The sequence below is a fragment of the Parambassis ranga genome, chromosome 5, assembly GCF_900634625.1.
Source record: "Parambassis ranga chromosome 5, fParRan2.1, whole genome shotgun sequence".
Taxonomy (NCBI): domain Eukaryota; kingdom Metazoa; phylum Chordata; class Actinopteri; family Ambassidae; genus Parambassis; species Parambassis ranga.
The window spans coordinates 28,198,528-28,214,725 of record NC_041026.1 but is presented as its reverse complement, the minus strand read 5'-3'; the positions used below and the strand labels follow the sequence as shown (position 1 = coordinate 28,214,725).

General features: G+C 42.5%; 3 protein-coding genes across 4 annotated transcripts; 1 reads left to right on the top strand and 2 right to left on the bottom strand.

Moving 5' to 3' along the window:
* Positions 1–624: 624 nt before the first annotated feature.
* p3h1 (prolyl 3-hydroxylase 1) lies at positions 625–9,058 on the bottom strand. Of its 2 annotated transcripts, XM_028406174.1 has the most exons (15): positions 8,509–9,058; positions 7,188–7,340; positions 6,846–7,035; positions 6,625–6,756; positions 5,642–5,781; positions 4,169–4,258; positions 4,046–4,098; positions 3,820–3,947; positions 3,608–3,735; positions 3,427–3,522; positions 2,864–3,014; positions 2,325–2,442; positions 2,163–2,238; positions 1,800–1,940; positions 625–1,308 (listed from the first exon to the last, which is right to left on the bottom strand). In XM_028406174.1, the coding sequence occupies exons 1-15, from the start codon at positions 8,962–8,964 to the stop codon at positions 835–837; spliced, it is 2,526 nt and encodes an 841-aa protein (XP_028261975.1). In that variant the 5' UTR covers positions 8,965–9,058; the 3' UTR covers positions 625–834. The 2 variants fall into 2 exon arrangements, with proteins under 2 accessions (XP_028261975.1, XP_028261973.1); XM_028406172.1 differs by having other exon boundaries at positions 3,608–3,947.
* Positions 9,059–10,002: 944 nt separating this feature from the next.
* c5h1orf50 (chromosome 5 C1orf50 homolog) lies at positions 10,003–12,385 on the top strand. The gene is made up of 5 exons (XM_028407028.1): positions 10,003–10,172; positions 10,559–10,674; positions 10,750–10,836; positions 10,944–11,075; positions 11,625–12,385. Exons 1-5 carry the CDS (start codon positions 10,124–10,126, stop codon positions 11,808–11,810), a joined length of 570 nt encoding a protein of 189 aa, XP_028262829.1. The 5' UTR covers positions 10,003–10,123; the 3' UTR covers positions 11,811–12,385.
* On the bottom strand, positions 12,256–15,747 carry ap5b1 (adaptor related protein complex 5 subunit beta 1). Its single transcript, XM_028407027.1, has 3 exons — positions 15,457–15,747; positions 14,438–15,232; positions 12,256–14,350 (listed from the first exon to the last, which is right to left on the bottom strand). The coding sequence occupies exons 1-3, from the start codon at positions 15,592–15,594 to the stop codon at positions 12,434–12,436; spliced, it is 2,850 nt and encodes a 949-aa protein (XP_028262828.1). The 5' UTR covers positions 15,595–15,747; the 3' UTR covers positions 12,256–12,433.
* Between the last annotated feature and the right edge of the window lie 451 nt (positions 15,748–16,198).

Sequence of the window (16,198 nt, the reverse complement as noted above, 5' to 3'; positions counted from 1 at the left end):
TCTTTGTTAAGTACACATTTTTGTGTATATAAGAGTTTTTGCTGTGTTTATTGTATTCATTGTTCCTTGACAATACAACTTAATTTCCCCACAGGGATTAATAAAGTAATTCCTAATCTTAATCTTATTCTTATGTAAACCCCAGTTTAAGTTTCTAAACTTGCTTCAATATGCTTTCTATTTACAAACTTGACAATAATTGTGGGGTTCATCCTCACATGGGTGAGTGTGACAAAGCGATTTGCCAAATACACAGGTTTTTACTTGTTAAATTGTACCACTTGTTGCTCTAAGGTGTGCCGTTCCTCAGATGGTGCACCCACACCTTGTTGGTCACCAGCTGGGTAAAAATAATGTCTGGATAGGATCAATGCTGCTCTGTTGCCAAACACGCCAAGTTTTCCCAAGTCCTTGCCCTTGTTCACAAAACACCTTTGTTGTCCAACATTTCCAAAAACAATAAATAATTTAAAGCTGTGCAAAAATCAGAATGACTTGATTTTGACTGCATGGCAGCACATTTTGGTGATTTTTAACAGACCGTAACAGGCTCTGTGCAGAGAAAAAGCAGTGGCAGCCATTTTATTCTGCCATCAATATCATTCAATGAAGACTCTGCAAAACTTAGAAACATCACTTTTAATGTTATCCCACCTCAGAAATTTATAAGAAATTTCAAAAGTGAGATGATTTTTAGTCAGTGCCAAAAAAAGATGGCTACAGTAACAAATTTGTCAGCAACAATACAAAAAACTGTAATGATTTCATTCACCCACCCAGAGAGAAGGACTAAAAAAACACAGTAGAAAGGTCACAGAAGCAGTCAGAGTTCGGTCACAGCTCGTCCTTGCTGCTCTGGGAGTCTGTGGCCGCCGTGGACGAAGCCTTCTTAGTGGTATCTTTTGCAGTCTTTTTTGCGGCGGGTTTTGTGTCCTTTCTATCACCCTTCTTGGCTTGTGATTTATCTGTCTGTTTTGCATCTTTTTTAGCGGCAGGTTTAGCTTTGGGTGCCGCCTTTGCCTTTGTTTGGTCCCCAGCTTTGGCTTTGGGTGCCGTTTTGGTTTTAGTAGTTTTAGCTTGGCTCACTGGTTTCTTCTCTGCTGCGTCTTTGGCTGGTTTGTTGTCTTGCGGTGCGTCCGGCTTCTTTTCTGCTGCTTTGACGTCTTGTTTTGTATCTGCTGGCTGCCGGTCGGCCTGTGGAGGAGCTTCAGGTGGAGACGCCTGAGGCTCAATGGGCTCTCTTTTGATAAACTCTGCATTCACAGGGGTAGAAAACATCTTCAGCATATCCTGAGCCTGGATTCTCTCCTGATAGAACAAGAAAAAAAATACACAAAATATTTATTGAGCTCCAAAAAACATCAATAGTCCACTTTTATCTTTCATGTATGCACAATTTGAACATACTTACATACTTACACATTTCTATGAGCAAGGTTGTGTATATTATGTTAAATATGAATTTAGATTGCTGCAAAAGTTAGCCCCACCCATTTGATTTTTATGTTGTTTTTTTGTAAAAACATAATAAAAATATCCTCTGATAGTAGAAATATAGGAACGTGAGCTGCAGCCGGTGCTGCTGATCACCAGTCCTTGATGAATTGATCATCAGCACGTGTACACACCTCAAGCTATTACTGCTGTCTACAAGCTATTGAATCAAGGGGGGGGGGGGGTACTTAGTATTGAACACATGTTTGTTTTGTTAGTTTTGGCTTCAATTATTATTTAACTTTTGAACATGACTGTATATGTATATATGTATACTGACATTAGCCTATAAAGGTCATCCATACCTTTTCTTCATGAGCAGGATCCAGTGTGAACCACAGTGCCACAGCACACCTCTGACCCTTGGTGACGGCTTTGACCCCGTGAGGGTTTTCCTTCCCTGCTCCGAACCCGACCACACGGCCGCACTTAGGATGCACCTCAGCCTGGAGAAAAACAGTTTAAAATACCTTGCTGTCATACACACACCGGATCAAGGAAATCCTGGAAAGCGTGCAAACAGTGAACACACAGGGCACACAGCTATGAAGAGTTCCACGGACATGTGTGTCCTTTTCATCTTTCCACAGATGGAAATAGGACACAAATCCAGTAAAGTGTAAATGTTTAAACCAGATGACAGAGAGAACACTTTAAAGAAATTTTACCGTGACTGTTTTGGCATCCAGCTTAGTAAAAATGAACTCTCCTCCTTCAAAGTCGTCATTTAGATAAAGAATGGCGCTGCAGGAGAGACATCACAGCATTAGGTGGGAGCTGGTCAGTGTATTTCTGTGTGTGTGTGTGTGTGTGCGTGTCGGTGACCTCACCTATAGTCTCTGTGTGTGTATGCAGGAGGTTCCTTTATACACTCATTGAGTTCAGACACCAGATGACAGTTGTCCACATGAATAGGGTGACTCAGGTCTTTGCGATCCTCCTGCTTTTCTGAACAAACAGCATGCAGAGACAAGTAGAACATTTTGACCATAAAAACACTTTTTCAGTCCACCATTGTGTTTTTGATGTCAGGTAAAGGAGCTGCAAACGGCATCGACACACGTTAGCAGTTAGCATTTAGCATTGTGTTACTCAAGATGTGGAGAAGACCATGAAAAATAAGCAATGACACCATACACAAATGCTACTAGCTTACACCATCAACCTATGCTAATCCTACCTGACTAATGTCCAATGTGTAGCTACATTGTCTTACAATTGTTTATCAACATGTCACCCAACACCAACCATGCAAATTAATGTTTTGTGTGCTACTACCCCCTAGTGGTAAGAAATAAAAATGAAAAGCTTGAACTTTGTAACATTATTGACAGACAGACAGACCGGCATTTTACACACTGGTTCTTACCATCGATGGCAGAGCGGCAGACCAGGTGGGAATAGGAGAAGTAGAGCGTGGTGTTCAGTTGGAAGTAGGACTCCAGCACCTTCCTCACTTTCTCACTGAGGTCGTAGAAGAGTTGAGCGCTCTTCAGCGGAACTTTCCCCTCCTGTCCGAGCTGTGGGTGGAGGAAACACAAGTTAACAGCTGGCTCAAGGATGAAAACAGTGCGAGGCAACGTCTTGGAATATAGTGTAAAAAGTGTGTAGGGGGCTGTTTTGTCTTGTTTGACTAAATGCTTCAGGTTTAATGTTTAAAAGCTATGGATCATAGCATGAATATAAAGATGGATGACATGAAAAGACTGAATCAGGACCCACTGGTGGGTTCATTGGAGATTTTACTTGGGTCAATCAGTCTTTATATCAGCAGTAAGTCAGAATAAGCTGTTCTTCCATTTTCTTTGTGTTCTTAGAATGACGAAACCGCAGAAAAGGATCTGTTACTTCATGATTGAGATGGTGATGATGCCAGCTCCTCTATCTAAAAAAAGAAGGTGTACATTTAATATCATATTTGGTGCTACTGACCTTGAGAGCCTTCAGGACGGTAACTCCTTGGAACATCTCACTGGGTGAGTGCGGTGATGGTCTCCCTCGGTAGCCGTCGCCTTTCAGAGCAGCTGCCTGTAAAATACACACAACATCAACCCACCGACACGTCCAACCGACTCACACAATGGAAAAAACTAGCCATGTGTAAAAGACTCACATTAGAGAGGCGGTGCAGCTCTCTGCACTCATCATCGCTAATCACCCCATCCAGCAGGACACGCTGGGAGCCGTTCAACTCTTTTGATGTCATGGTCACCTTAATGTCATCAAATGCCACAATGCCATCTACAGGACACAGCCATGATTTAAAGGATAATAGCAAAGCACCCTTGTTTGGTTTACTAAAAAATGGTTGTATCCCATATTTACCTTCCTGAGGCAATATGATGTTGGTCATATCAGAAGAATCCTTCTTCTTCTCTTCAACCAGAGTCTCAATCTCCTTCATTAGGTTTTCGATCTCTTCTGTGATCCTGGCTGCAGTCTCTTTGTTGGCCCTGACACACACACACACACAGAGGGGACAGATTAACTCCAAAATGTCACTTTATTAGTAGATTAATACTCCACCGTTCAGAGATGTGCATGCCCTTACTTCTGTTTTTCTCTGAGTTTCTTAGGCATGACGTCTTCAGGAGTCCACGTGTCCTTAACAAAAAGGCAAATTATATATGAATCTTTTTATCAAATATAACAAAAAAATAGATCATTCACTCACTGGATCTACAAAGGTGATTCCAAAGGCTTCATATCCAAAGTAGAGAAGCTCTTTCTCCAGTATGGACTGCTGGATGTACTGTTTCACCACCTGGGGGTTACAATTCAGTACAGCTGGTAACAAAGCTCCAAAGACCATCATATAAAGACTAAAAGCTAATAACCATTACACCCATTAAAGACTTTTTATTATGTTTTAGTCAAACTGAAACAGCCCCTTGAGTAAGTTAGAGACAAGACGGTTTAAGTGACTCTTCCACTCTAATCTAAACATCTGACAGGTGCATGTTGCATCCTGAGCTGTAGATGGCACAGAAACAATTTTAAAGGCCTGTCACAGATAACACTAGTATCCATGTACATCTTGACAAATATGTGTCAATCTGAAAACTTGATTTTGATAAAACTGTAATGCAAAAAATATCCTTGAGGTAATTTAGATATGGTGGCACACTCTCAGAATCTCAGAAATGATGATGGTAAGTTGCTAGTTACATTGTTGAATATAGCAAGGTAGCTAGCCAGATAAAATGTATGTATGTTTTAAGTAAAAACTCCAAACTGGCTGATTCAAACATTTTGCACCTCGGGCTCTATAATGCAAATATTTCCAGTGTCAACTCCAATGTACTATATGAGCCGATCTGTGATCTCTATATGTGGACTGTAGCCACATGTCATTGCAGCAAAGTGCAGTTATTCTTTGTGTTTGTACTGCAGGTAAGAAAAGACCATTTACCTGCTTACCAGTGACCTAATGATGCATGATGACAGAACATGTTGATAAAGTGGGTGTGGCTCAGGTGGTAGAGTGGTTGTCCCATAACTGGAAAGTTGGTGTTCCCAGTGGTTGCACCACTGGTGTGTGAATGTGTGAGTACTTGTGTGCGCAAAAGGGTTAAATGTGAAGTAGTATGAAGCACCTTGAGTACATGAGTAGGTAGAAAAGTGCTATATAAGTACAGACCATTCAATGATCAGCACTGTACTCCTACTGAAACAAGGAGTGGATGATCATATTGGCAGCAGTATGGGCTGATAGGTGTGGTCAATATCGGTGACCATAAAGGTGGTCTGATTTATTATTACCTCCACTTCTCAAAGCACACCTACACATTTGGAACACTTCTAAATCGGTAAGTGCAGGTAGAAATCTTTACCTCCGGAAATAATCACTTAGTCATTAGCATTGATGGATAAGCCTAATATCCCACTATAAATAGTGTATTATAAAGACATTCAGCGCCTGGGGCAGCAATAATCTTACTAAGTGCTTCTTTAAAAATCAGCTAAAGTTTATGAGCTTTAGATTACCGTTAGAGCTGTTTTTAATGTCTTCTGTGCCCTTGAGAACATCTGAGTGCTAATGGAGGCCATTTTTTACTGCTGAACATTATGGATTAAGATTACACACAGACAAAGATAACTTTGCTCCAGGTGAGGTGCTCTGCATGAAAACACCGCGTCACTGTACCTGTCTGGCTGATATGGTCTTTGCCTTGTCCTCGCCCAGCACGACAGAATAATAATTCAGGTTTTGTGTCATCACTTCATCGTCGGGGTGGAACAGTAGGTAGGTCCTAGTGCACTCTATGGCTTTTTCATACTTCTCACCTAGAGAGAAAAGAAAAAAGGTGCAATGATATTACTTAATTGGCTGCTTTTAAAAATTGTTTTCCACAGTTTTTATCTCTTTATGGGCAATTTCACTAATTTTACACAACGTTTTATCATTATCATGTGACAACATTGGCCATCTGTTAGTGTCTTGGGCCAGACAAAATAGCTGGCAATCACTGCATGTATATTTTCAGTTCACCCTTAGTACGACAAATATAGACTACTGCCACCTGCTGGTATGGAGAACATAGGACATACATTCGAACTGGCTGTGGTGGTGCATTCAAGCATGCATTTGCTCAAACTAGGGGCAGCTAATGCAAAAACTGCAGTTCTTTCAGTGGCCACTTGAGGGATATCTACATTAGTGAGGTAAAATGTATAAATTTACAGTAGGATGTTTACTCAATAAATAATCCCCTTGGTCATGACAACTTTATGTATTTTATTTTATTTCTATATATTGTCATACTATCTATATCTTTACAGGTGGGTGCCATCCCAGATCCTGTGGTGCCTGTTTAAGCAGCCTACAATGGAATTATCCTGGATTATTATTATACGATGCTTTCACCGAATGTTGTCAAAGAGGAAACCTAAATAATATGTATTAACACTTTTTGGTTAACCAGGTTTGACACATGCGACAATTTATGGTAAACTACTCTCCACTTTTCTCTTGTTTCAGTGCTGAATTTTGATTGATTGTTATGTAAATGCTTGCTAGGCTTGTATGTTAGTCATTTAAGAGGTTGCACTACAGACAAAACATATGAGATGGTTGGGTAGATGCTTGATATGAGAAAAAAAAAACTATAAATGAACTGAGAGACTTACTGTTGTAGTAGGAGAATTGTAAATAGTTGAACTGAGAGGCCAGGAAGTCCTCAAAGGGCTTGCTTCTGCCTGCGGTAGAGGCCAGCTCCACAGAGCAGTGCTGCTTACAGTTCAGCACCTGAATGTAGTGGTCTGACACACACAATCACACACAACTGTTATAGTATTTGTACCAAGCTTCAAATTAGTCATTCCTGCAAACGATGGATGTTCAGTCTCACCAGTCATGGTCTGAAACAGGTCTGCGCTGTACTCCATGTAGTTGTACCCATCGTAGTTGTAGGCTCCCTCACAGAGAGCTCTACACTCCTTATCAGCAGTGAAGTACTCATCTACGGCCACTTCGAAGTGCTCAGCAGCCAGGCCAAATGAGTCGTCGCTGTAGTAGCTCTTTCCCAGAAGAAACTCTGCCTGTAAGGAGAGAGAGTGAAGTGCTAAGATTTGTTTGTACCAAGCTACTATGATAAGTAAGCCTCTAGAGTCGGGTTATGATATTAAAATAGATTAATAGATTATTAAAAAAGAAATCCAACAGAACTAATCACAGAGAAGTTTGTACTCACCATATGTGGTCTGGCCTCCAAGTCTTTGAAGTCCTCCTCCTGTACTTCTGCCATCATTTTGTAGTACTCCAGGTTCTGTCTCATCTCCATGTGATCCGGGTTGGCCAGGAAGAACGTGTTGGCAGCTGCCACTGCCTTGTTCAGCTTATTGATCTGAAAAACCACAGAGCTGTTAATTTTATCCTCTGCCAATGTACATGACATGGAAACACTTCAGATTCTCCTGTGGGGTTACAAATGTGGCTTACAAACAGTGTTAGTACACGCCCCTACGTAAAAGCAGCTAAAAACGTTTTTTGTTCACTTAGTGGTCGCATAACTGGCTATAAATGCTCATCTTAATACCTTTGTATAACTAGTTATTGTTGGCTGAAAACGGAGTGGCCAATGAAGCAACCAAGCTGCTGGCTCTACGGGGATTGCTTGGGCAATCAGCAACCGTACAGCTTCACCTCTTGACCTCTACTGCAAAGACTCTAGTTCCAAGATGGTCTTTTTCCAACATGGCAGTGCCTATAACCAAGATATTTTGGCCCCACTTTTGTACAATGACTGGAGGTAAAACCACGCTGTCCATCTTTTTACCTTGAATATCATAGTACTATAGTTGGCAATTAACCTCTTGGGTAGGCATTCCACACAATGAAGTAGTCGTAGTCGTAGTCGTAGTGTTAAAAAACAAAAAACTACAAGCTGAAAATTGCTAACATGGTGAATGAGTATTAAAATAAGTGAAACCATTAGTTATTGATTTATTGATGTAAAAGTGAAGAAGAAAGAGACACTGTCTTTTTAAAAGTAACCATCCCGGCACTATTTATGTAGACAGTCATCAAAGGAATTGTTACAGAACAGAGATAGTGTCTCAATTCTTCCACATGCACAGATTACAATCATGAAGCAGCTTTTGTCATGATGCCTTGAGGTTCCACTGTTTCCCATACTATAACAATGTAAGAAAACTGCAGCTGGTTAAAATGTTAAAATCTAAAACTCTATATATAAACAGGTCTTATTTGAGGCACTCCAGCAGGAGCACTTGAACGCAGCACTTCGGGGCCTTTAACCACAGACTCCTCAAATTGTACGTCCTAACGTCAGACTCCACAGTAGCTGACTCCACCTTAAGACGTGGCATGGCTGTCTTTTGAGTTTTTGGGGGGTTGGGGCATTTACAGTATTCAGCTACACATCAGCTATGAATGAGACAAAAATTTTTACTTGGTTGTTTGTTGATCCTGCATGTTTATAAATACATCACCGCAGATTGGTGCATTTACTGCACAGCTGCAGAGATTAACAGCACAGTTACATCACATACCTTAAAGTAGGCGACCTGTAGGTAATTATAGGGGGTCCTTTTCTTGAACTCCAGCTCCACTTCTTCACTGACTTGATGCAAAGTTTGTGAACCAAGTTTCTCAGTTTCGCAGGAGTTCACACAGTCGGCCCGCTTCAGGATTTTCTGGAAGAAGCCCAGGTCCTCCACAGAGCCAGCCCCAGGGATGGGAACTCCCAAACCGGTTAAAGGTTCGCCGAAAGCGGACTGGTTGGCGCACCTAATCCGACACTCAACCTTCACATTGCGGACCATAGCTTTGTTCCTGAGCGCCTTCTCCATGTTCAGGATGACCGACAGCCAGTCCCCCTTATAGTAAGCCTCTACCGCCGTGTCGAAGAGAAAATCATAGGGCTCCAAGGGAGTGCTCAGATTAGAGTCCGACGTGCACAGCGGCACAATAAGGCACAGGAATATTATCGCGTGACGGAGCTCCATGATGGTAAAATGTCAGGGCTCTGCAGGAGCCTGGACCTGAGACCGAGGAGCCGGTAGAGAGAGAAAAGCTACTACCTCTTTCCAGCAGCAAGTTTTCTGGAGGTGTGGTTTGAAAAGTGGAGACCCCGGTAACTCCCCCACCACTGCATCATCCATCCCAAACACACCAGCTATTATACGATCAGCTGGATTTATCATATAAGAATCATAAACCTAAACAACTTGAACAAAAAAAGACAAAACAAAACAAGAAAAAAAAATGAGTACATGATTGGATTTGTCTCTGATATAAGTTGATTGAATAGTTGTTCTATGTAAAAAGGAAAGTGAACGTTTCCCATGATAACATTACAAAATAGCAAACATTTAGGCCTATTTAATAAATAGTTATTATTTATATATTATTACATAGTTATGTAAAATAATTATGTTAGATATTTATCTAGTCCCATTTACTTGGTCAGAAAAGTAAGATACAAACAATTATAATGGGAGTAGAAATGACAACAGAACAAAAACTTTTATAACACTACACCACAGAATCTATGGTCTGCACGCAATGGATTATGGGGAAACAGTGGTCGGTAGGTAGTCAATAAAAAATATACAGCAATATACAAAAAAGAAGGTTTTAGGTGACATATAACGTTTACCTAGGCAAAATTACACGTAATGTTACAGTAAGAGAAGCAACCATTATAACAGCTCTTTTAATGTGTCATTATATTTTAGTACGTAATATAAGCAACTTTCATGGTGGAATCTCTCTTCTTGTAAAGGTTCTGGTGTGGAGCTGGGCGGGCCTTGTTGGCGGGCCTGAAAACATAAACATAATTGTCAAGGAATATAATATACAAAATGTAGACGTTTTTACATTTGTATCAACAGCAGTAAGGGATTGCAAGAAAAATACCGTCAATAATCATATCCAAACTCCAAAGCATATATATTTTTAATTGTATTCTACTCAGGCACAAAATTTGGACTACAGTTTGAGGCGAAACGGGGCGGAGATTAAGGACCCCGTGAAGCCTCCGGTATTTTTAGTTAAACGTTTGTTGGTTACAAAACCAGCGGCAGGTTAAACAATCTACAGACCACAGAGCGACTAGAAAATAGTTGAGAAAAGGGTTTGTTGTACAGCCCGAGAGAAGACAACATGGACAGGACTGTCAGTCTACCCAACCAACCCGACAGAGCCACCACAGGTAACAAATTTACCCGGTTTATTTAGTGTAAACTTCATGTTTGTCCACGAAGTCTTTAATGTTATCCGACTAAAGTCATTGTCACTGTTATGAAAGTTATATTTGAATAACAAGAACTGTAGCTGCTTCTCTTTAATGGATAACAATACTGTAAATAAGCATTCACTCGAATTCTACATTTAAATGGCTTGTTCGGCTGTATGCCATATGTGTTGACTTTACTTTAGAATAATTTTTATAAGGCTTTTGTGACTGTACGCCATTACATAGCTGTAAGAGTATTGTAAAAATAAAGATGACTGTAGTTGTTGTAGAAGCTTTGACACCAGGCAGCTTTAAGTCCATACTGTAACTGTGATATAATATGACGTGTGTGTGTTTTGCAGTGACGCTGGTTGAGAGCAGCAGCGCTCCCAGTGGTGTGGAACTGGTCAGCTCCTACCAGACCAACAGAGTCGGAGACCCCATGGACCTTGTGGCCCTGGCAGCACAAGTACAGAAGGTGTGTACTGGAGGTTTGTTTGTTTGTTTTTGTTGGTAAGATAAATATTCTGAAAAAAGGGCGTTTTTCTTTTAGGGAGATGATTTTATAAGAGCCAATGCTTGCAACAAACTGACAGTCATCGCTGATCAGATCAGGTATCTGCAGGAACAGGCGAAAAAGGTACGAATGGCAGTTTGCCTAGGATAGAATATTCAGAGTCATCTTATCCTAATTCAGACTGTAGATGTACATCCAGTTTTTACATTGTACTTTCTTCTCTCCTCTAGGTGTTGGAAGAGGCAAAGCGAGACACTGACCTCCACCATGCTGCATGTAACATTGTGAAAAAACCAGGAAACATGTATTACCTCTATGAGCGGCCATCTGGGCAGAAATACTTTTCAATCATCTCTCCCAAGGTTGGTGTTTCTCAAGCTAAATATTTTACTAGCTTGTTCAGTACGTCATCCCTACATGAATGGGAGGAGTCACTATTTCAATATCTAACAGATCCTCTGCATTCCAACACCAAAATAACACGTGTAACACAGCCTAATGTGTCATCGAAAGCCTGAATGTTTATGTTCAAAGTTCATGTAACCTAGGCAGGAGCAGATGAATTGCTAGGTGGCAGTTTTTGCAGGATATGACTAGGTATAATACAGCTATGTGTGCTTTGGAAACACAAACAGGTTTTCACTGGTTATGGAATTTTTGGTATGCCATGCAGTGTCAGTACCAAAATTTCCAAATTTCAGTCTCCAAAAAGCCTCCTGTAAGTTACGCAAGAACAAGCGAACCTTCGCGGTTACAAAGCAAAACAGTTTACTTCTAACGATAAGTGTTATTTGTGTATGTCTGTTATAGAACTATACACAAATGTGTGTTTCAATGGATCAATCGAGACATTTACACAAAAAACACTGTGTCGTCATGGCTTACCTTTCATTTTCTTTCCTTCTCTGAAGGAATGGGGCCAGAGCTGCCCTCATCCGTTCCTCGGTGCGTTCAAACTTCAACACGACATGTCTTGGACCCCTGTGGAAGAGGTGCCGAAGAAAGATGCAGAGATGGCCATCATGGACAAACTCCTCAGCCAGCAGACTGCCTTACCACCTTGTACAGGACCCAACTTTAAAGGCCTCTCTGAATAAAGGACATCTGTAACGGGACTGAACTGGGACAAAAAAAGACTGGGATTTTATAAAGGAGACGTGACAGAGACTGCCTGCAGTCTTAACAAATATCCGAAATCCATACATTAACTGGATATGTTGATATCAAACAGTCTGTCTGAAGTGCATAATGCATTACTACACATCTATTGCTTTAATTCAGTGCTTTTCTAAATTAAAAAATGGCAAGGTGGGACTATGGAAACCTTTACAAACTTTCAGTTTCAATGCTTTGCTTAAGAATCAGGTTTAGCTGGACCAACATCATGTGGCTCATGGAATGTCCTTGAATACACAACAAATTGTTTACATTCAGTGTTTCTGAAAAGTAACTGTTGAGGTAGCAGTCAAAACTTCACAGGGTACATTAAGCATGTCCTGCAGGATGTACATTTTTATGTAATACACCATCCTCTGAGCCATCTATCAGTGATATCTTTTATTTTGTCTTTTATTTATAAAGATTTCAACAGTGATTTTTTTTGTCAATAAATTACAATTTTCTCATTAATTTTATGCTAGAATGATTAAAGAGCAATAGCTTTATTTTTAAATCATGTGTCTGATTATTTTTTAATTGATTATTAAAAGTCTGAATAAAATCAAGCAGATAAGCGATCTTCGTCCTGTGAAGATGTGATTGTCAGCAAGTAAGAACTTAGGTGAGGCAGCAGCTCCCAGTCATCTGTGGCGATGTTGAAGTGAACAGCGTCCTCCTCCGACCTGATCTTCAACAACATGTGAGACTGTGGCGGGAGGAAGAAAAGGACTTTGAACTCATCTGTGTTGGACAGGTCTGATACGAGGTAGGGGAGGAAGTGTTTTTCCACTAATGCATTCAGAGCTGCCTCCTTCACTTGGCAGCAGAAAAGACTGGTAATGCTGTCCCTATCCTCAGAGCAGATTTTGTCCCATAATCCCTCAAACACTCTCAGGCGGCTGCATTGTCCCCAGGTTGGGGGTGCAGGCAGAGGCATGAAGACCTGCTGGAATGCCACGTGGATGTCGGGCAGAGCGGTGTGCCATGACTGCCCGTCCTGGGTGGTGAATATGGCACTGGCATGGAGGGTGGTGGGGTAAGGCCGCCTGGGCTTCAGATTTAGCTGCACTGTGGGTGACGGCCTATCTCTGAAGAGACAGTGGACGCTGATGTCATGCAGGTCTTCATAGTGATTGTCACTGAGCCTGAAGTGAAGGCGAATACTGAAGAGCTGATCAAAGCAGGAATCATGATCCTTGACATGAGACAGCAGGTATTTTAAGGTGATTTCTGAAGCAAAGCTCGGGTCACTGAACTGAGCTCTGTAGGCTTCCAGTGTTGCGTTTACCTCGTCTGGGCCTTGAGAGTTAAATTCCACTTCTTTTATTTCTTTCTGTAACTCAGAGTTTGCCTCAGTCAGCTGTAATACTGCTTTTTCCGTCTGGTGAATAGTTAGCATGCTTGTCAGGCCCTCGCCCTCTGTGATGAGACAGGACAGCGATCGCTTCTTCACCCGAGTACCTCCCTCAATTGCACCCTGTGCCAACACCCCAGCCAGCTTCTCCCGAGACAGTGTGGTGAGGAGGGTGTAATAGAGGCGGGCATGGTCCTGTATGTCTGTGTCTCCATAGCGACAGGCAAGATGTTGCAGGACGTCGGCCAGAGGGATGAGCAGCGAGTCCAGACTCGGATGGACAAGGAGCCATCGGCAAACGGTCAGCACGCTGTTTCCTAGACGCCAGTCACCACTCACACACAGAGTGGAGGATGACGGCATGATGATGCTGGACAGGAAGTTGAGGGTGCTGCACTGGGAGATTTCCCCTTCCTCAGCCACACGGGCTAGCACTTTGAGGTGCCACCTGAGGTCTTGTAAGGTGAGCTTGGCCAGCGGGGCCTTGGTGATGACGTTCTGTAGCGCTTGCAGGAGCCCCACAGCCCACTTAGACTCTTTCATTCTGTCATGCGTCTTGTCAGCCAGGGTAATGAGATGTGGCCCCAGCTGGGTGTGGTGGAGGTAAAGCTTACACAGCTTCTCAGTGAGGCTGGCACAGTATAGCTCCACATGGCAGAAGTAAAAAAGAAACAGGAACGCCGCTCTGAAGAAGGTGACAACAATCTCTCTGCTTCCTCCATTCTCCACAATGTGCAGCAGCGAGATGAGATGGTCGTAGAGGTAGACCAGGCCACTCCTCTCCTCCCCTTCCCCCTCCTCTCCCTCCTCTAGGTTGACCAGAGACAGCAGGTTAAATCGCGACAGCAGGGTGGCGCTGTCATTGAACACAGTGGGCACCAGGGCCGACGCTAACCGCATGGTCAGCAGCACAGGGAGCGTCTCGTCACCGTCGCCACAGCTGATCGGCCGGTTCTCTGGGAAGTGCAGGATGCAGTCCATATAGAAGAGCTTCTCCGGCGTACTCAGAAGCGGGTGCTGGGAGAGAACAACAAGCCGTTTGAGGATGAAGGCTTCGTCTTCTGCGCTAAACAGGCTGTCTGTGAATGCACACTTCATCAGCAGGGTGGTGTGAAAAAGGCAAACCTAAAAAAAACGAAATAATAGGAACATATGTTGATGGGTTATGCATTTTAAAATGTGAGTGAATAAATTGTTTTTAAAAACACACACCTCACTTGTACCCAGCAGTCGCAGCAGCTGAGTTCTTAATATGGCTGGAGGGATGCCAGGCACCATGGCAACCACCTCTGTCAGTCTGTGCAAAAGATCAGCCTGGCATAATGCAGTGAGCAGATAGGACTCTTCCAACAGCGAGGAGAGGACTGATCGCAACTCCTTACAGTCAGGGCCAGTCTGAAGTGTTGGCACAGTACCCATTGATCCTGAGATCAGAGAGGGCATTATAGCTGAGACCTTGATACCCATCAGGCCTGAGTCTTGGTCTGCTTCCCATGCAACTGATGTGTTGCCTCCCAGGAGAGCTTTAAGGTGTTCTGCTCCAGCTCCTGTTTCCTGGGTCAGCTGATATACTGCATTTCTCAGCACTAAAGCATGAAGCCCTGCATAAGCCTGGTGAAGCCCGGAAGTTTCTTGCTGCCGAAGCCCACTCAACAGCTCTAGGCGCTGGGAAAGAAGACAAGGGCAGCAGGCTTCCAGTTCTCTCAGGCAGCTGCAGGCCGTGGACCGGAGAGAACGCAGGGAGATGTCGCCATGGATGTCGCTGGTGTCCTGAGCCAACTGAAAAAGCAGCTCCAGAAAGTCTTGAGATGCACGGGAGTGGCCACTCACACAAGAGGTGCAGACGAGGACAGAGGTGAGGGCCACAAGAAGGTGACAGCGAAACTGGACAGACTTGGGAGGGCACTGGGCGAACACTGACATGAGCTCCAGAGCTGTCTCCTCACCCACAGACTCTGAGGAACACAGCAGGGATGGGTGCTCACATAGTGGGGACAACAGAATCACCTAAGAGAGGTAAAAACAAAAAACAACAAATTTACTTTTTAAAGGGATATATTAAGTGTGCATGTGCACACACAAAATTATTGAAATCATTTGTGGTGAAAGTGGTGAAATTAGTCTCTTAGTGGTACGAAAGTTCAGAAAAATATTGGTTGTGTTGAGGCCATGCCAGACTCCATTTAGAAATTACACGATTTTATATGATTTATATACATACTTATAATTACCTTTATATTATAACTGGCTCTGTCATCTCGGAGTTCACGGAGCAACTCTGCCAGGAAAGCCTCCGCAGTTGTCCCGGAGAGGAAGCGAGACGGACTGCGGGAGAAAGCAGAAATCTTCTCGGCCCAGTTCGCCGCCATTTTGCTCACTCCTCAGACTTTGGCGTCGTGCAACTTCTCAACCCAAGAACTCCTTCCAATGTCATTGCACTTATTAAACCTTTATTTTAAAATCAAACAAGTCCTTATAATCATACGACACCAATGGTCGATACACCAGCAACTTCCGTATTATGTCACGTGCTCTCTACTCTCTTTACTTGAGGTGTTCCGTACATTGTCGCCCCCTCCTGCTTCGGAGGCCGAATGGTCCTGTTTGTATACGAAGCAAACTGTTTTTTAATCAAAACTCGCGACTGGACTGGACATTCGATTGGACTTGAAAACTTAAAAACGTTTTTCTTTTCGTATCTTTGCAGTATGTTCAGAAATACTGCAAACATGTAATTTAGTGTGTTTATTAAATCTGTGTAACAAAAGTGGCATTTGTGTGCCCCGTTTACTCTACTGGCATGTACCGATTACTGTACATTTTGTTGCATTTAGTTTTTTTTATTTGCAAGTAATGATTCTGTACAAACCTTTTACTTTAAATAAATCTACACTCCAAAATAGTAGGTGGCGATATTTCATCTCCACGCTGGTTACCAGACACATTAAGCAGAAGAAGAAGAAGGACAAATTG